A 21,388-nucleotide genomic window follows, 5' to 3' on the forward strand; every position below is an offset into this window, starting at 1 on the left:
TTCTGGAAATGGATGGTGGTGATGACTGTACAACATCAATGGACTAAACACCACATACAATGGTTAATTTTGTGTTTCTACCTGGCTAGGCTATGGCACCCACATATTTGGTTAGACATTACTCTGGATGTTTCTTTCAGGGATTTTTAAGATAAGATTAACATATAAAATCAGCAGACTTTAAGTAAAGCAGATTACCTCCATTATGTGGGTAGGCCTCATCCAATCATTTGAGGGCATTAATAGAAAAGAGGTGATCTACATAAGCAAGAAGGAATTTTTTGCTAGCTTCCTTTGGACTTTCACTGCAATTCTTCCCTCAGTCTCCAGCCTGCCAGGTTACCCTGAAGATTTTGGACTTGCCAAGCCAACACAATCATGTTATCCAATACTTTAAAATAAATAAATCTCTCTATATACGTATGTATAGACACACACACACCAGTTTGGTTCTGTTTCTCTGGATAATTCTGACTAATTACAACAGAACTGAACACTTAACAAGAGATTAAAATAGTACATTTTATATTATGTATATCACTATAAAAAATGATAAACTATTTTAAAAGTTTCTAAGAATTTTTATGACCCAAAGGCGTAACATGAAGACACTAAAAAAAAGTATTCAAATATGAAGAGAAAATTCTAGAATGATGCTTTGGTGGATATTTGTGTAGAAGGCAGATAGTTCATAAAGTTTTATGGACAATCTCTTCATATGTAACTTAAATTTGAGTGACTTGTCTTATACTTCACTTCCTCACTTTAAAGAACTCTTATGCTCAGAGTTATTGTCCACACTTAAAAGCTCTTTTAGCATTTATACACGATGCAGCTCTAATACATGATGCAGTCTTGCTTATTCTTGGAAAACTAAAACTTGTGTGTTGATGCTGTATTTTTTATTAGAATAGCCAAAGGGAGTGTCCCAATCAAATTCCCCAAATTCCATGAGATAATTTACAGTTTTGTGTAATTATTCACAGCAACACAAATCCTACCTGATAGATTCTATTCCACTTGGACATAAAATAATCTCTGTTTGCTGCCGTAGAACCCATTAACAGGTAAGGTCAGGGGAAATTACACATGAAGACAGGGAAGTGTCAAGAAGAAGAAGAGCAAAGCCAGTGAGAGCTCATCATTCCAATGAGAGGGATATGACTGCCAAGGAGGGGGGCAGGTGCATAAGTAAATTAATTGCTCTGTTTTGTGCTTTAACATAAATCCCTTAAAATTTAGTTTAGTCTTACTAAAATACATTCTCATACAAGATTACACATTGGTAAGTAGCTAGACAGGAACTGCACTGAAAAGGGCTCAAGGGATACAGTGTGCAACTGCCTCATGGGGACTCTGGTTTGCTATTTTGCAAAGATTTATGTTTAAGAAAGATGTCAACTTCTTTCCTAGTTGTAAATCCTGGAAGAAATTAGTCAATGAAATGAAAAGGACTACAGAATAGAACATATACATGGAAACAAGGAATATATAGAGAATATGTGCAATTTTATAAAAATGGGACAGTAGTCCTCAAAATGTGGTTGCTCCACAGTAGCAACATCATCAACTGGGAACTTGTTAGAAATATGAATTTTCTGCTCTACCTCTGACTCAGTCAGAGCCGTTGGGGGGTACAGCCCAGCAATCTGTGCCTTTCATCAAATTCTGATGGAAGTTAAAGTTTGAGAAGCACAACAAAAGAAAACCAAGAATAATGTGAGGGCACTAGACATAAGAAAAATATTTAAGCTTAATATTTTGGTGCTGACATTTTGGTGGATCTTGAAAATTCTGAATTACCATATGATCCTTATCTCCCAGCAATTCCATTCCTTTGTATATACCAAAAGAAATAAATGCAGGGACTCAAACCAAAGTTCAGAGCAGCATTTCTGACAATAGGCAAAAGGTGGAAACAATTCACATATCCATCAACAGATGAATGCAAAATTAAAATGCTGCACACATACAATGGAATGTTGTTCAGTCTTTAAAAGGAAGGAAAGTCTCACACACATTACAACAGGAATGAACCTTGCAAACATGCATAAATGAGCCAGACACAAAAGGACATTGTATGATTTTGCTTCTATGATGTACCTAGAATAAGAAAATTCACAGAAAGTATAATACAGATTACAAAGGCTGGAGATGGGGTGAGGAATGAGGATTATTTACGGGGTACAGAGTTTCTGCTTGGCATGATGACAAGTTCTGGAAATGGATAGTGGTGAGGCTCGTACAACATTGTGAATATTTAAAAAAGATGCCAAGTTTTTTCCTAGTTGTAAATCCTAGTTATAATCCTAGCTGTGAATGTACTCAAGGCCACTGAATTGTACACTGGAAAATGGTTAAAAGGGTAAATTTTATGTTATATATATTTTATCACAATAGTAAAAAAAAAAAAAAAAACTATCAAGGTTACTAAAAACAAGGAAACTGTCACAACCAGGAGGAGCCAAAGGAGACATGAGGGCTAAATGTAATGTGGTCTCCTAGAAGGAAGCCCGGAACAGAAACTGGATTTAGGTAAAAACTAAGGAAATGTGAATCAAGCATAGACTTTTGCTATTAATAATTGATCAATACTCATTAATTGCAAGAAATTTACTATATTGATGTAACATGTTAACAGTAGGGAAAACTGGGTGTGGGATATATGGAAACTCCCTGTATTATCTTAGCAGTTTTTCTCTAAATCTAAAACAATCTAACATTAACTGTTCAAATAATTAGGTAATAAAAAAAGTTAATGAATTTGGACAGTTTGCCAAAAAAAAATTACAGATAACAAATAAGCATATAAAAAGATACTCAATATCGTTAGTCATTAGAGAAATGCAGATTAAAACCACAAAACCATGACACAGTTATTTAAATTGCTAACAAAAAAAAAAGACTGGTGGGGCCAGCCCCACGGCCTAGTGGTTAAGTTCAGCATGCTCCACTTTGGCAGCCCAGGTTCAGTTCCCAGGCGCAGACCTACACCACTCATTGGCAGCCATGCTGTGGCAGCAACCCACATACAAAACAGAGAAAGACCGGCAAAGATGTTAGCTCAAGGTGAATCTTCCTCAAACAAAAAGAGGAAGATTGGCAACAGATGTTAACTCAGGGCCAATCTTCCTCAGTGAAAAAACAAAAAAGACTGGCTATACCTATCACTGGCAAAGATGTGTTCCAAATGGAATTCTGATACACTGCTGGTGGGAGTATAAAATGGTATATTCACAGTGCAAATCAGTTTGGCCAATCCTTAAAAAGTTAAACATTCATCTATGAGCAACATTCCACTCCCAGGTATTTACTTATTTATGAACAGTCACCTAAGTTCTACTTGTAATATGTCAAAAGTGGAAACAATCTAAATGTCCAGTAATAGATGAATGAACACATTGTGGCAATGTACACTCAATGGAATACCACTCAGCAATAAAAAGGAATGAACACAATACAGACAAATCTCAAAATAGCCATGTTAAGAGTATACTGTAGGATTCCATTTATCTAAAACTAGGATGGAATAGAATGAAAACCAGCCATGCAAGAGTATACTGTAGGATTCCAAGTATACAAAAATCAAGAAAATGCAAACTAGCATATAGTGACATAAATAAAATCAATAGATACCTGGGGATGGAAAGTTGGGAAGGGAGGGGTGGAGAGATCAGAAAAGAGCACAAGGGAACTACTGGGCCAATGGATATGTTCATTATCACGACTTTGGTCATGGTTTCCATGTGCATACACGTATCACAGTATATTATCATCTATACTTTAAATATGTGCAGTTCAATGTATGTCAATCTCTCAATAAAGTTACTTTATAAATACATTCTGTATAAAATTTGGATCTCTCATTCTTCTTGGAATATCAAAAGACTTGCAAAGCTGGACTGGCTCCATTATCACACTCTTGCCATGTCTTAGGTGGATCAACTCTGATTCCAGGCAGCAAACTCTGGAAAGCCAGGAAGCTCATGTCCATCTTGCACCAGGAAGGATGGCTAGATTAGAAAAGACCCATCACTAGACTCTAAGATCTCCCTTCCTCAGTCTTGAAGTTCCTGCCTGTGCAGCTATGGTTTAAAGTAAATAACCCAGGGAGGCTACAGAAATCCATAAAACCTTTGGTTTAGTTGCTCTGGCAATGACCTTGGCTACTGGAAATACACAACTCCGTAGTTCTGGAGAATTTCTCTGCACTCTCATCACACATAGCCAGTTACTGACACCTTCAATGGAAGCTGCTTTAGAAGGGGCTCATCAACTCCACTTTACTTCAGTCTCTCCCACTTCCTATTAATCCAATCACTATTTCTGTACAGAATATGGTTACCTCCTGACCCCTGTATGTCTTACAGTTAAGGACATTTTTTTTTCTTTCTGACTTTTCTCCCCAAATCCCCCCAGTACATAGTTGTATATTTTAGTTTTGGGTCCTTCCAGTTGTGGCACATGGAACGCTGCCTCAACATGGCCTCATGAGCAGTGCCATGTCCGTGCCCAGAATCCAAAACAGCGAAACCCTGGGCCGCCAGAGTGGAGCACACGAACTTAACCACTCAGCGATGGGGCTGGCCCCAGTCAAGGACATTCTTGACTTCAGGACACAGGGCTCCTAGGCAGGTCATGGGAGATAGTGATCCCCCAACTATGCTGAGAACTATGGGACATCCCCTGTGTACAAGGGACCCAATTCATGCTGCTGCCAAATGTCCTGAAGATGAGTAAGCCAACTGCCCCATCCTCAACCCGACTCTGGGAAACAAATAATCTTCATATCCCAAGCAAGGAAATTGGTGTAGAAGTCCTTCAGACTTTCCCAGGAGGACCTGTGCAGCAATGCAAACTGGGCCAAACATGGACTGACGACAGCTATTCTTTATCCTCTTGCTATTCCCTCCTGAAAGCAAATACAGAGGAGAGGTCCCCACAAAAAACATTCACCTTTTCATTCTGGCAGAGCCTAATGCTGATCTCAATCCACAGCACACAGTGAATAAAACCCCCATGAGTAAATGTAGCTTAATCAATAAGAACTTTATGATCACAAAAACCAGCAGTGTGAGGTGGGGAGTCCCAGGTTGGGTGACTTTGAGGCTGGAAAAATCTACCCAAGCATCACAAGATGACCAAATATACTCACGAAGAAGGGAAATCTCCAAATGCTGCCTGCAGAAGCTGGCGGGAGTCCTCTTGTCCAAAGCTGGGTAATGTCCACACCCAAACCAGGCAGCAGGGAGGGACTGAGGCTCCCCAAAAGTCAAATGACTGGTGAACCCTTCAGGTGAAGGAAGAGAGCAGAGCTTTCTGCCTCCTGAGAGCACTTTAAGGTGATACATACACACTGTGGCACCCGGCCATGTGGTAGAGGAGGGAAGGCTTCTGTAATAGACACCAGCAGCGACTTAATTCTAGCAAGGACTACAGGCAGGTTGGAAAGTGCAAGGTATATTATGAAAGCTTCCAATATACTTGGTACTTAACAGAATCTCCCCAGGATGTTTGGATGTATGAGGTTTAATTTCTGGCTGATAACTCCTTCACGAAGACTAATCTCCAGAGCTTTTACTATGATGTTATTATGTAGAACAACGAAAGAGCACATAGCCTGCACTCCTAAGGTCTTTCTCTAGTTTGAAATTACTAGTGCTGTTTGAGGTTAGGCTAAAGGCTGAATAATCCTCAACATTTGCTGCTCATTTGCTCAACATACTACTATTCTGGGTGTGTGGCTGTTTTATTTTTATTTACTTATTTATTTTGCTGAAGAAGATTCACCTTAAGCTAACATCTGTGTTAACTGTCCTCTATTTTGTCTGTGGGTTGCTACCACAGTATGGCCCCTGATAAGTGGTATAGTTCTGTGCCTGGGAACCAAACCTGGGCCACCGAAGGGGAGTGCACCAAACTTAACCACTAGGCCACGGGGCGGGCCCATGTGGATGGCTGCTTTAGCAGATTTAAAGGTTCTTGATGGCAGTACACAACACAAAGACACTTGGATAGATAAAAGGCAGAATTCTGTTACTTAGGGTTTGGAATGAGAAGGGCATTGGGCAGGACTGCATGGCAGGTTGCAGAGGGGGTCATGGTAAGCAACCTGGGGCTGTAGGGGGCACCCTCTGTACTGTAAGTGGCCTGGAGCTAGCTAGGTTCCCCAGGCTCCCTGTGGATTGTCTAATTTGAATAATTTCAGGGGCTCTGGGCCATAGGGGCTGCCCCTAGTTACCCAATATCTGGCTCTGGGCCATAAGGGATAATGTATAGAGGGTGAGTGCCTGATAAGGACAGTGACTGGGGGCATGGACTTAATCAGCTGCTCCAAAAGAGAAAATGACCAGCATCAAGCCAGGGACTCAAAACTCAGTCAAGGGGCCAGCCCTGCAGCCTAGTGGTTAAGTTGGGCACACTCCACTTTGGTGGCCCAGGTTCAGTTCCCAGGTGCAAACTTACACCACTTGATGGTGGCCATGCTGTGGTGGTGACCCACATACAAAACAGAGGAAGACTGGCAGAGATGTTAGCTCAGGGTGAATATTCCTCAGCAAAAAAAAAACCAAAAAAACAAAACACAACTGAGTCAAGACAGTACTTTCATAAAATTATACATCAAAACCATGTAGTGCTGGCATAAAGACAAACACAGATCAGTGAAACAGAACAGAGAGCCCAGAAATGAAAGCCAGCATATTCAGTCAAATAACTGACAACAGTGCCAAGACAATTCAATGGGGGTAAAACAGTCTTTTCAACAAATGGTGTAGGTGAAAGTGGATATCCACATTGAAAGGAATGAAGTTGGACCCTTACCTTACACCAAACAAAAACAAACCCAAAGTGGATAATGTACACCCATAAAATTCTTAGATGAAAACAGGGCAAAGGCTTCATGACACTGGATTTTGAAATAATTTCTTGGCCATGACACCAATAGCACAGGAAACAAAAACTAAAATAGATAATTGGACCATATCAAAATTACAAACTTCTGTGCATCAAAGGACACAATTTAGAGTGAAAAGGCAACCTCCTGAATGGAAGAAAACATCTGCATATCATACTTGACAATCAGTTAGTATCTAGATTACATAAAGAACTGCTACAAGTCAATAAGAAAATAACCGGATTTAAAAAAAATGGACAAATGTAGACATTTTTACAAAGAATACACACAAATGGCTGAATCTATGATCATTAGTCATTAGAGAAATGTGAAATAAAACCACAGTGAGATCCTACCTCACACTCATAAGGATAAGGATAGCTGAGATTTCAAACAACACAGAAAATAAAGTGATGTTGATGAGGATGTGGAGATACTAGAATTCTTGTGGACCTTTGATGAAAATATAAAATTGTGCAGCCGATATAGAAAACAGTTCCTCAAAATATTAAAAATGGAATTACCATGTGACTCAGCCATTCCACTTCTGGTTACATACCCAAAAGAATTGAAAACAGGGTCTTGAGGAGATATCTGTGCACTCATTCTCATGGCATTCTTCACAACAGCCAAAATGTGGAAGCAGGGGAAGTGTCTAGCAGTGGATGAATGGATAAAGAAAATGTGGTATAAATATACAATGCAGTATTATTCAGCTTTAAAAGGGAAGGAATACTGAAACCTGCTACATGATAGGTGAAATTTGAGGTTATGGTAATTGAAGTAAGCTACTCACAAAAAGACAAACACTGTATGCTGCTTCTTACATGAGGAAGCTAGAGCAGTCCAATTCACAGAGACAGAAAACGGAATGGAGCTTGCCAGGGGCTGGAGGAAGAGAAGAGGAGTCATTGTTTAATGGGTATAGAGTTTCACTTTTACAAGATGAAGAGTTCTGGATATTTGTTGCACAACAATGTGAGTGTACTTAACAGTACTATACACTAAAAAAATACTTAAAATGGCAAAGTTTATGTATGTGTATTTTACAATGAAAACAAATCCAAAAGTACATAGCAGTACTACACAGTGCCAATCAGAGCAGACCTTTGGCTGAAGTCTTTTCCTCATTTGCTGCACTCATAAGTTCTTTCTCTGGTATGAACTTTTTGAAGCCAAACAAGTGAGAGTTATGGCTAAAGACGCTCCCACATTCATTGCATTCATAAGGCATTTCTCCAGTGTTGCAAATTCAACAAGGTTTAATGAGGCTGGAGTCGTATGTAAAGACATTCCCATACTCACAGTTCTCATAGGGACTCACATCAATGAGAACTCTAGGTGTGCAAGGAGTCTGGATTCATAGCACAAAAACTTCCCACATTAGATGCACTAATAAGGCCTTTCTCTAGTGTGATTTGTCCCATGTCTAATGAGTCTGGAGTTCCAACTAAAGAATTTCCCATATCACTGCACTCATCAGGCCTTGCTCTAGTGTGAATTCTCTGGTGTCTAATGAGTGTGAAGCGGTACCTAAAGAATTTCCCACATTTGCTGCACTCATAAGGCCTTTCTCCAGTGTGAACTCTCTGATGAATAATGAGTGAGGAGCTGTCCATAAAGAATTTCCCACATTCCTTGCACTCATAAGCCCTTTCTCCAGTGTGGATTTTCTGATGCTCAACAAGTTTATGTTTGCGTCTGAAAGCTTTCCCACATTCCTTGCACTCATAAGGCCTTTCTCCAGTGTGGATTTTCTGGTGCTCAACAACTTTGTCTTTGCGGCCAAAAGCTTTCCCACATTCTCTGCACTCATAGGGCTTTTCGCCACTATGGATTTTCTGATGCTCAACAAGTTTATGTTTGCGGGTAAAAGCCTTCCCACATTCACTGCACTTGTAAGGCCTTTCTCCAGTGTGAACTCTCTGATGTCGAGTGAGTGTGGAGTGGTTCCTAAAGAATTTTCCACATTCACTGCAACCATATGGTCTTTCTCCAGTGTGGATTTTCTGGTGACCAGTGAGTTGGGACAGTCTAAGGAAGGCCTTCCCACATTGGCTGCACTCAAAAGGCCTTCTTGGCCTGGTGTGAATTCTCTGGTGGTCACTGAGGCCACATATTTGTTTAAAGAATACTTCACATTCTGGGTGCTCATAAAGCCTGGCTTCAGTGTGGACTTTCTGCTCCTGATCAAGGTGGGACTTTCTAAGGAAGACCATCCTGCATTCTCTGTACTCATAAAGCTTCTCTCCACTGTGGATTTTCTCATGGTCAACAAGTATCTGTTTATTGCTGAAGGCTTTCCCACACTGAGTACACTTGTAATAATTTTGTCTATTTTCAAAGGCATCTCCACCTAGAGTATCCCTGTGTGGCTTCCCCCAACTGTGAGGGGCTGGGGGATGCAGAAGGACTGTGCCAGCTGGGAAGCCCTTCCCACCTTTGAGGCACGTCAAGGTCCTCTCTGTCATGTGAACATTGCTTTTCTTCACAAATAAAGGCCTCCCGTTGTCCCTTCTAGAAAGTTTCTTGCTAATCTGTTGCCTTTGGTGCTGGTACAACTTTGCATCACAAGTGTACAGTCTTTGTTCAGGGTGTGTTCCATTGTGCTCAGCCAGGCACAAAATGTCTTTCAAGAGTGAGCCACATCTTTCACAGGGCTGGACCTTCTGGATGGATAGACTTGGCTTTGGAGTCCTGACCTGTGACACTTCCACAGAAACACCTTGCTCTGAAGTTGCCTCCTCATCCTGGGCTCCATGCCAACAACCTGTAAGCAGATAAATGCTGGTGAAGTGCACATTGACCTTGGTGGGAGGAGGCACCCCCACCAGAAATGTGTCAGACACACCCACAAATAAGTCCATGGGATTGCTGAGAGGTAATGGGAACTAGAGCCAGTGAGAGGAAGGCCTGCTCTGCGGAGCTGGGCCTGGGAAGCTCACATGATGGGAAGGACACAAGGAAAGGGGTACAGTGCAGGGAGGAGAGGCATGGTTTCCAACTCACTCCTCTGCAAATGGCTTTAAACAAGGTCATGGCTGCTGGTAACTGGTGAGCACTGAATAGGAGATGTGTCCAGACCCAGAAATCACTGATTGCAACACAGTAGCTGATGTCCAAGGACTATTTAAAGATATCGGCAGACCTCACAACACCTTAAGTGTAGGTCACATGTCAAGAGCACCACAAAGGGAGCAATGGAAGGGAAAGGATGAGAGGTGGAGGCCACAAAAGTTGAGGAGCTGGGGACCCAGGGACTGGAAGATGAGAAATGACAATGAGAAAGAAAAGATAGACATGAGGTATGACCACTGTCCCTGGCATCATGCAATGGTCGGCACAGGCCTGGTTCCCAGTGTGACTGGAACCCAGCTCTGACGACACACACTTTCCCAGCTTCTAGGGCTATTTCCTGCTGCCACTGATGGGGTAATGTCCACCTGTCAGGCACCCAGGCCCCTCTCCCTTCTTCAAGGTGAGCACCTACACAGGACCTGGAAGAGTCCAACCTAGGTGAAATGCAGGGCAAGGGAGTGGCCAGTATGCCCCCAGAGCAATCCAACACACAACAGCCCACAATCTAAAATCAAAAGAACTTGAGAGGAGAGTCTTGCAGAACCAGTGGTCTCTACAAATAGTGACCACATTGGTGGCTGAAATTTTTCGCACCAGCACGCCCCAAGAGATGTCAGGAAGAAGGGGGAAGGCCTTGGGTTCCATCAATCTGAACAGAGTCACCCAAGCAGGAACAGGCCAGATTTGAGGGATCACTCAGACAAACTTCAAGATTTCTCACTCCTGAGCCCTGTCTTGGAAGGCCTCAGAGCAACAGGGAAGGGTCTGCTTGAGAAGAGCAAGTCCAGTGCACACAGTCCAGCCCTGACACCAACAACACATATGCCAGCAAACCAGGAAAGGAAGTGGTACCCATGGTCTCATTGCAGGAAAGAACAGGACCCAGTCCAGGACACTGGGGTGGGTATGAGGGCCTTACCTAGTGATGATAAAAGTGCAAAGTTCTCCAGCATCACATGACGGTACAGGCTTCTCTGAACCTCATCAAGAAGGCCCCACTCCTCCTGGGAGAAACGTATGGCCACGTCTGTAAAAACCACAAGTCCCTGCCCACATGAGGACAGTTCAATCAATGTGCAGCTTCTCTCTCCAGGATCTTTAGTCTTTCTCCCCACAATTCCATCCCCTCCTCACGCTCTACCCCAACTTCCCAGTGTGGAAGAGATGCCAGGTCTGGTGGCACCGGTGTCTGCTCTCTCCTCATTTCCACTGACCACTGTGTCCAGAACACAGTAAACATGGAGGAGAGCACAGAAAAGTATAATCTAAACTCTGGGCCTGGAATGAGGGCTCTATCCCTCTTTTTACCAGTATATATCCTCAGGTCCCCCAGAACTTGCCTCCCAGACAAGGAAACTTGAACTCATCTTTCTCCCTTAGGCATCCAGTGCCAGGGCCTGCGGCTAAACATTAACATTCCTCCTCACCTGCACATCATTCTTACACTAAACCTCTCTACACATTTGGGTCCTCCACTTTCGCAACTCGGTTACCGAGACCCGATGGCCCATGCTAAAGGCATTTCTTTCTTTTTTCTTTTTAAAGATTGGCACCTTTGTTAGCATCTGTTGCCAATCTTCTTTTTTTCCCCCCTTCTTCTTCTCCCCAAAGCTCCCCAGTACATAGTTGTATATTCTAGTTGTAGGTCCTTCTGGTTGTGCTATGTGGGATGTCACCTCAACATGGCCTGATGAGCAGTGCCATGGCCACACCCAGGATCCAAACCAGCGAAACCCCCGGCCGCTGAACTGGAGCACACGAACTTAACCACTTGGCCACGGGGCCAGCCCCTAAAGGCATTTCTGTGGCCTCGCAACATGCCACTGTGCACATGGAATACAGGCAGTATTTTGCAAATGGAATCAGCATTCTATTTTGCCCCATCCTGCCCCAGAATGCCCATGTTCCTTATCACAAGAGAGCTCCAGGGTCCCTTTGTGGTTCTCCCCACCTGGCCCTGTCCCCTGTGTCACACTCAGCCCCCAAAACCTAACATGAAGGCCTTATGGACTCCTGGCCCTCCACCCCTTCTTCACTGCACATGCTGTCCTATAAGCAGTCATGAACATTCTCTCTTTACCTGACCCTCACTACAAGCGCAGCTACGCCTAACTCCCCATCCCCAGCCCAGACCTAGCAACGCTCCTCGCTGATCCTTTCACACCTCAACTAATCTACCAGCCTGAATGAAATAATCCAAGCCTGACCAAGAGTCACCACAATACATTTCTAAGTCCCAAGACGCCCTGACATGTGGCCTCCTTCATGGAGATGCTTCAACATCTATCTCCTATCTTCAACCCCCCTTGAAAGCCTTCCAGACTCCTCTACCCTTATCCCTCATAGGCACACCCCATCACAGCCACTCTATTTCCTCACCTGTCTTTGTGATGTCCACCAACAACTACCATCCAGGATCCCAACAAGAGATACAAATCAAATCTTAGCCTCCTCCTTCCCCTGCCTGCCATAACCTAACAACATCCCTTCTGAAAACTGATGCACAGCAACACTTTGTTCCACACACTGGCTACTATATTGTGGCTATCGGCAACCTAAATACATCCCCTGGACTCCAGACCTGTGTGTCCAACTGCCGACTGGGCACCTCCACTCGGAGTCTCTGGAACATCTATGACAAAACCTGACTCTTCCTATTCCCTCTGAAAACCCCTCCTATTGCTGACTTCCCCATCTCAACTGAGAGGACATCCATCCTTCCAGAGAAAGCCAAAAACCTTGAGGCCATCCCTGACTCCCCCTTCCATCTCATCTCCCAGCTCCCTCACTCTCCTCGTCCCTAAAGGGGGGCAGCTCTGTTCAGAACACATCCAGAAGGTAACCACTTCTCTACCTCCATAGCCACCACACTTGTCCAGCCACCACCAATGCTCACCCACACCGCCACAGTAACTTCCTCCCAGGTCACTCTGCCTCCACTTTGGCTCCCAGAGAATCTCCTCCATTCTGCAGCTAAACATAGCCTGTTAAAATCCAGGTCAAATCACCTGGCTCCTCTGCTCCAAACCTTCCCTAGCTCCTACTTCCCTCAGATTAGAGGCCCAGAAACTCAGGTTGTAGTTTTAGACCTGACAACTGTGCACCCCTATCCTCCAAACACTCCCCCCGCTCCCGTGTATTCCCACCAGATATCAGACTTTCAGTTCCCTCAACAATCCAGCTATCTCACCTGCAATCATTTGAAAATTCTGGATGCTGTGGACCCTTCCACAGTTTACCCCAATGGCTGTCAGAAATGGGAACTACTCCATAGAATCCAGGACTGAGTTCAAGACCCTGGGCCTTGGAGAGACCACAGGGACTTCAGACCCAAGGGAGGGAGAAGGAATAGGTGAATAATCACAGGACAGCATCACCCTTTATATGGGAGTGGCAAAACCATCGGGGTGATAATTGGGGTGGATGAAGGTCTGACACATCTTCCATTCACCTCTACAGGGTCCATAGGCATTTTTGCAAATGTCATGGGAACCTGCAGGAAGAGGGAGGCCAGGAGAAATGGGTAACCATGGTAATATTCTATAGCCTAAGCTGGACCACCATCCCTGCCTTGCTCTGGAGCAAAATGATCTCAGCCTGATGGTGTAAGCTCAGTTTCTTTGACCTCAGTGCCACTACTATCAGTTGTGTGACTTTGCATAAGGACTGAACCTCCCTGAGCCTCAATTCCTTTACTGCAAAATGGGGATAACAATGATTCCCACCATATAGGGTTGATAATAGTATTAAACATAAACAGTACACGCTACCCATCAGCTGTAACTCTCTAAAGGATTAACAATTTTGTATGTTTTCAGTGCAAATGAAGGGAGAGGGTTTTGAAAATCTGGGTTGGCATAACTTCTACTTTTGAAGGTTTTCAGAAAATGGATATATAACATCCACTGTTAGAAAATATTACAGAGAAATTAACATTTCAATCAATTTTTATAAAGTGTGGGCAGATTTAATTTATTGAAGATGTTCATTTCTAACTGCCTACCTATGCGTAAACATTTATAAGGATGTTGCTTACGCTGTTTTGATCAATAAGTGTTTCATACACTATGGACTTAATGAGTTGTAGGGAGACTCTGAGCAGGCAGTTCAGCTACACTTTTGTTCAGCAAACAAGCCTGTCTGCTACACAGTCCTCTGAAAGGCACTTGCAGCAGCCCCTTGAGAGTAGTACTCCATTCCTCTTGCCCTGAGGTGTGGAGGTGAGACAGCAGTGCCCTTGTCTGAAATCTGTCTGCTCCACAAACCTGACCGTTTTTTGTCCCACAGGGATTGTCCCAGAAGATCAGTTGACCTGCAGGGCTGAGTCTACACCACCTTACACTTCTATCTCCATCCAGGCCACCAACTTATCACATCCAGGCATCCTGTTCCACAGACACAGGCCAGAATACCTCCTGTGCCAGATATGCTCCTTTATAGAGGGAGCACCAGGAATGGTGAAACCCCTATGCCCGACACTCAAAGTCTCAACCCTCCTGACACTTACTAGAGGACCCATGAGAAATAACAACCTTAAGACACTCTCCTTAATCTAATTCCAGGTCATTACCCGGGCCACTCCGAACACTCGACCACGTTGAAAGCTCCATCCCAGGGCCCTTCCAGGGCCTCCACACCTTTACGTTCACAAACTCATGTGATGTCTCCATCTTAGGGCATCTCCATCTTGACACATCTTAGGATCACACGTCCAAAATCCAACTCACGATCTTCCCGGGGAAACGTGCTGCTTGCGCTGACTTCCCCATCTTTACACTTTCGGAAATTCAGGCAAAGAAACCTGGAGACGATCCTTCAATCCCTACTTTTGCTCACAGGATACGTGAAGCATCAGGACAACCTATAGGCTCCACTGCTGAGATCTAACCAAAATCTCATCACGTCTCCCCTCGACCGCAACCACCCTGGTCCAAGCCGATCATAAATCTCCGCGGTCTGTTGCGGGGACCACACTGGGCTCCACTCGCATCCTAGTTTTACCCGCTTCAACCTCCAGCTCCAGGCGGGCCTCTCCCGACCGCCGCCCCTCTCAGCCTCCAGGGCTTCCGGCTGCTCAGGCCCCCACTGAGGGCGGGACTCCTCCTGACCCCCGCTCCCTGCGGACAGGACGCCCCCAGCGGTCCAAAGGCTGCCGACTCCCCAGCCCCCGCAGCCCCGCCCCCACCACAGCCCAGCGGCTCCCACTGCACCACGCCCGCCCCTCCGCCCGGACCCCGAGGCCGCGCCCCTCCACCCGGGCTCCAGCGCTCGGAGGCGGCATTCGGACCGGGTGAGGCACGGGGAGGCACCACCCACCTCGGGCGACGCCATCGGCGCTGCCTCAGCCACCGACCAGCGGACGGGCGGAACCGGGACCAGGGCCGCCGCGTCCCCACCGGCTCCGTCGGGCCTCACAGCCGCCTCTGCGCAGCGGAGACAACGTCTCCTGTCGCGCTTTTCGGCTCCGTCACCTCGGTGCCCACAAAGCGCCTGCGACGCCCTGAACCGGCCAAAAACCCGAGCCCTACCAAGTGCACGAGAAGGAACGCCGGAAGTCCCGCCCTACACGATGCGAACGCACGTAGGCGTCCCACTCCTAACCTTTCACTGGCTCAGTTGCTGCCGCTCACCGTAGAGGCTTCTGGGTATTGTAGTTTCTACTACAGGCACCTCGCTCGAATCTTAGACCTTAAGTTGCTCCCTACCCTCGGGATAAAGACGAAGTGGCAAGCCCAGGGGTCTTGGGACAGGGAGCTCCAGGCTTCCAAAAATGGAGCGGGATTTCGCTTGCTCTTAAAGAGAAAGTACCCAGATTTCTTGGAGAGCAGTCCAGCAAGTCAACGAAAGGTTAGAAACTTCTTTCAGAGCCTATGAAGTACAGCAAGTTACACATTCAAAGGGACCACCTTATTGTAGTGACACTGTGACCACTCACAGCCCTCAGCTATCTTGTCTCCTTTCAAATACACGTAGTCTGAAGTCAAGTTAATGAGCTTCTGCGATATGTGGCGCAGAAAAGACTCCAGACACAGCCACGGCGGGAAAGATGGAGGAGGGATGGCAGCAGGCACAGAATCACGGATGAAGCTGTGACTCCAGTTTCCAGAAAAACATCTTTGTGTCCCTGTAGCCGTGACCGTGTTTGAAACCAGTGACCAACACATTTCTTCAAATAATATTTCTTACTCCATATGAGATAATTTTCAATCTTTCAAGAATCTGAAACCTATCTGAAAAGAATAGTGACTTATCACACACCATCTTCTGCCAGGACAGTGTGTGCTCTTGGGAGCATGTTGTCCCCAAGACAAAGGTGTGGGATCACATTTTCTCGGTCAAGTTTTAGCAAGAGACAGTTAAGTCTGAAAAGCCAGAGAATGAAGCTGAGGATGTGGCTGTGCTGAAACCTTGGCCACACTCAGGCTTTTGTCTCCAAAATGTGATTCTTTTTCATACTTGAAAATGTGGCTCGTTAAATGCTTGGTGGGATAGAAACAATATTTTGAAAGACTTGCCAGAAAAATGAAAATGAATAGGGAAGCTGTGCGCTGTAGTTACTGATCTAAGCAATGTTCAAGGAGCACCTTATGGGTTTCAGGCACAAAAGCAGGAGTAGTGGACACCCCAGGAAGGGGGTTGCCAGCTGCCTGCATATAAAGGACTGTTCTGTCGTCTTAGATTCTGTATTGGTCTATTTAGCATTCATTTATCACAAGGCCAAACTAAAAGTCAAAGATGTGTACTTCTCCTTCGTGCAAGTCAGCTTGCACAGGCTTGCAAAACTTATTACAAATAGCCCAAGGACAAACTCTAATGTGTTCTGGCTTCCTGCCCTAGGGGATGACCACCTGTGTACTCCCTGGCACTTTAGTCACAAAGGCGTAATCCCAGATTCTCCCCTGCCCCCTCCTTCCTCCATGTGACAAGATTTCATGTGGGCCTCCCTGGTGTGCCCTGCCTCTCATTTGCAGGGTGTGAAGAGTTTAGCTAAGTTACTCCATGGTATCGCTGCCTCGGCATCCATTTTGTTTGGCCTAGCAGCCTGCAGGGACTCTAAACCAACACTCACCCCCCTCACAGAAGCACATGCCCCAGACAGCAGCCCGCAGAGTCACAAGCAAATCTAAGTTCCTGACATGACTTTCCAAAGCCCTTGTGATCAAGTCTTCCCTGCCTCCCAGCACCTGTGTGTCCCATGTCCCCCTGGAGCTTACCAAAACTCTGCTCTTTTCGGTATGAATTGACCAACCTGGACTTATCCCGGGAACCCCAAGGCACTGCACCCACAAACCCTAAGAAAGGCATGTGCCCCAGGTCCTGCCACTCTCTCTCTGCCTGACCCTGCCTTGACCTCCCTGTGTGGCCCCTGGAGGTGTGCCATGTACTTCCTCCACCACCTGTGAGTAATAAACTTCTCCACTTCGACTTCTCTTGTGGTCTTGGTCTGTTGTGGAACTCACCATCTGGCACCCTGTGCTCCACTTCACAAACGTTAATTTAAGAAAGTCATAAAGGGGCCAGCCCCGGGGTCAAGTGGTTAACTTCGCACACTCCACTTCACGGCCCAGGGTTTCGCCAGTTTGGATCCTGTGCGTGGACATGCCACTGCTCATCAAGCCATGCTGAAGCAGCATCCCACATGCCACAACTAGAAGGACCCACAACTAGGGTATACAACTGTGTACTGGGGGGATTTGGGGAGAAAAAGCAGGGAAAAAAATAGTCATAACACAGGGATGTGTTGAGTAACACAACTTCCCGTTCAATGTCCCAGACATCTCCATATTGCCATTCACTCACCTCTATATGAAGATCCGGGCACAATTCAAGGACACGACCTGTATTTAATGAGTTGGTCCTCCTTCCTATATTGCCTTTGTCAGGATGCCCTCAACGGCCTGCATTCAGCTTTTTACAATACATCATAAAATAGTTGACAGGTAGGGACTTGATTAATTCCTAGCATCTTCCCTAATTTTGGCCACTTCCCACTTAGGACCAACCAGAAAAAGCCAACTATGTACTCCTAATGAATCACACAGGAGCCCCACTTCTACTTAGCCCCCCTGCTGCTTCACATGCCAGCATTTCATAATCAGGGCATAGTGGACCTCTTACCTTTTTTCCATTATAAAGTATTCCCAATCCTCTGCTTGCCTTTGAGTCTCTGCCAAATGCAGGTGATGGTGAATAAATAGGCTTTATTTATAAAGAGTGGAACAAAACTCATTGAAATAGAAAACAGAAAATCTATACCATAAAAAGTGATGAAACAAAAAGTGTTTCTTTTGAACAATCAATGAAATTAATGGTAGGTAGACCAACCAAAAAATAAGAAAAAAGAGAAATTAAGAAAATTAAGAATGAAGAGGACACCTGACTACTGACCCTACAAAAATTAAAAATATTATAAGGCGGGATGGCCAAGTAGAATAGTGGTTAAGTTCACATGCTCCACTTTGGCAGCCCGGGGTTCACTGGTTTGGATCCCAGGTGCAGACCTATACACCACTCATCAAGCTATGCTGTGGTGGCATAGCACATACAAAACAGAGGAAGATTGGCACAGATGTTACCTCAGTGACAATCTTTGTCAAGCAAAAAGAGAAAGATCGGCAACAGATGTTAGCTCAGGGCCAATATTCCTCACCAAAAAAAAAAGTATTATGAGGAAATAGTATGAACAACTTATCTACCCAAATTTAAATGAGTTAGATGAAATGTACAAATTCCTTCAAAGGCAGAAATTCTTACAATTGACATAAGAGGGAGAAAATCTACAGAGAACTATACTAAGTAATAGTTATTGAAAATCTTACCACAAGGAAATCCCAAGTCCAAATGTCTTCAGAAGGAAATTCTATCAGATATTTACAAGAAATGTCACTAATCTTCACAAATTCTGCCAGAAAATAAAAGAGAAGGAACATATCTAAACTCATTCTATGAGGTCAGAATTCCTCTGATCTCAAAGTGAGACAGAGACAACACATGAAAACTACAGAGTGATTAACCCTTATCTACATAGATATAACATGTATAAAAAATTACCATAAAACCAATTCTGCGACATACATAAAGGATAATACAGCGTGAGCAAGTGGGATTTGTCTAACCGGGAATGCAAGATTGATTATCATTTGAACATCAATCAATGGAATATATCATATGAGGGAATAAAAGACCAAAACAAAGAAACAAAAGAACTCCACCCCTTGAACATCTCAACAGATGCAAAAACAATTCGGGGAGCCCAGAAATAGATCCACGCAAATACTGTCCACTTATCTTTGACAAAGGAACAAAGGCAGTTGAATGGAGAAAGGATAGTCCATTCAACAAATGGTGCTAGAATTGAATGGCCATATCTAAACAAAATGAATCCATACACAGAACTTACACTTTCCACAAAAACGCACTCAAAATGGATCACAGACCTAAATGTAAAACACAAAACTATAAAACTCCTAGAAGACAACATAGGAGAAAGCCTAGATGACATTATGTTTGGTGGTAAATTTTGAGATACAACACCAAAATCACAATTTATGAAGGAAAACTGGCTAAGTTAGAATTGATTAAAATAAAAAATATCTTTTCTGCAAAAGACACTGTTAAGAGAATATGAAAACATGGTCAACATCATATGTCATTAGGCAATCGAGGTAAACAACCAACCAAAATTTAAAAACCAACGAGATACCACTACCCACCCACTGGAAAGGCTAAAATTAAAAATACTGACAACATTAAATGCTAGAAAGGATGTGGAGCAACAAGAACTCTCATTCATTGCTTGTGGGAAATCACAACCGTATAGCATCCCTGGAAGGCAGTTTGAAAGTCTCTCACAAACCTAAATATACTCTTGCCACGGAATGCAGCAACCATGCTCCTTGACACGTACCCACTGAGTGGAGAAGTGATGTTCACACAATATCGCCACGTGAACGTTCAGGAGCTTTATTCACAGTTGTCAAAATTTGGAAGCAACCAAGATGTCCTTACATAGAAGAATGGACAAACAAATTTTGGTACCTTCATACAAGCAATATTATTCAGTGATAAACAGAAATGTGCTATCAAATCATGAAAAGACATGGAGGAACTTTAACTGCATATTACTAAATGAAAGAAGCCAATCAGAAAGGGCTGTTGTGGACGATTCCAACTATATGACAGTCCAGAAAAGGCAAAACTACAGAGATACTAAAAAGATCACTGGTTACAGAAAGAAAAGACAACCAACTGAATGGGGAGAAAATATTTGCAAACTATATATCTCATACAGGGTAAATCTCCAAAATACACAAAGAACTCCTACAACTCTATAACAAAAAACTAACAACCTGATTTAAAAATGGGCTAAGGCCTTGCATAGTCATTTCTTCAAAGAAGACATACAAATGTCCAACAGGTATGGGAAAAAATGCTCATTGTCACTAATCATCAGAAAAATGCAAATCAGAACCATAATTAGATATCACCTCACACCTATCAGGATGACTATTATCAAAAAAGCAAGAGAAGTCTTGGGAAAGATGTGAGAAACTGTAACCATTGAATACTGTTGGTGGCAAGGCAAAATGGTGCAGCTGTTACGGAAAACAGTATAGAGTTTCCTCAAAAAACTAAAAATGGAACTACCATAGGATGAAGTATTCCCATCTCTGCGTATTTATCCAGAAGAACTGAAATCAGGACCTGGAAGAGATATTAGCAGTTCCATGCAATATTGAAGATGAGAAAACAACCTAAATGCCCATCAACAGATGAATGGATGATGAAAATGTGACACACACAATAAAATATTATTCAGCCTTTAAGAAAGAAGGAAATTTTGCAATATGTGACAACATGGATGCACCTTGAAGATACTGTGCTAAATAAGCCAGACACAGAAAAACAAGCACTGCATGATTCCACTTATATGAGGAATCTAAAATAGTCATTCATAAAATCGAAGACTGGAATGGTGGTTACCAGGGACTGGGGGGAGGAGGAAATGAGTTATTAATAAACAGGCACAAAGTTTCAGTTAAGAAACATGAAGAGCCTCTAGAGACCTGCTGTACATCATTGTACCCATAGGCAATAACAATGCATTGTGCAAACCTAACATTGGTTTGATTTCATATTGTGTTCCTACCAAAAAAAAAAAAAAAAAAACCCAGTGGTTGCCAGGGGAGAGGACAGAGGAGACAGTGTGTAAACAGGTGGAGCACAGAGGATTATTAAGGCAGTAAAACTATTCCATATGATACCAGAATAGTAGCAATACGGCATTATACATTTGTCAAAACCCATAGAATGATGAACACAGAGAGTGAACCCTATGCAATCCGTGAACTTTAGGTAATAATCATCATCATTTGCCTCATCAGTTGTAAGGAATATGTCACACTAAAACAAGAT

General features: G+C 43.8%; 1 protein-coding gene across 4 annotated transcripts; it reads right to left on the reverse strand.

The window, feature by feature from the left end:
• Positions 1 to 7,830: 7,830 nt before the first annotated feature.
• Positions 7,831 to 15,510, reverse strand: LOC124251189 (zinc finger protein 547-like). 4 transcript variants are annotated; one of them, XM_046683753.1, is made up of 4 exons: positions 15,290 to 15,505; positions 12,353 to 12,377; positions 10,893 to 10,977; positions 7,831 to 9,665 (listed from the first exon to the last, which is right to left on the reverse strand). In XM_046683753.1, exons 3-4 carry the CDS (start codon positions 10,924 to 10,926, stop codon positions 8,233 to 8,235), a joined length of 1,467 nt encoding a protein of 488 aa, XP_046539709.1. In that variant the 5' UTR covers positions 10,927 to 10,977; positions 12,353 to 12,377; positions 15,290 to 15,505; the 3' UTR covers positions 7,831 to 8,232. The 4 variants fall into 4 exon arrangements, with proteins under 4 accessions (XP_046539709.1, XP_046539707.1, XP_046539706.1 ...); XM_046683751.1 differs by lacking the exon at positions 12,353 to 12,377 and adding an exon at positions 14,544 to 14,774 and having other exon boundaries at positions 10,893 to 11,019; XM_046683750.1 differs by lacking the exon at positions 12,353 to 12,377 and having other exon boundaries at positions 10,893 to 11,019; positions 15,290 to 15,510.
• Positions 15,511 to 21,388: the final 5,878 nt, after the last annotated feature.

This window comes from Equus quagga, chromosome 13 (genome assembly GCF_021613505.1).
Source record: "Equus quagga isolate Etosha38 chromosome 13, UCLA_HA_Equagga_1.0, whole genome shotgun sequence".
NCBI classification, from domain to species: Eukaryota; Metazoa; Chordata; class Mammalia; order Perissodactyla; family Equidae; genus Equus; species Equus quagga.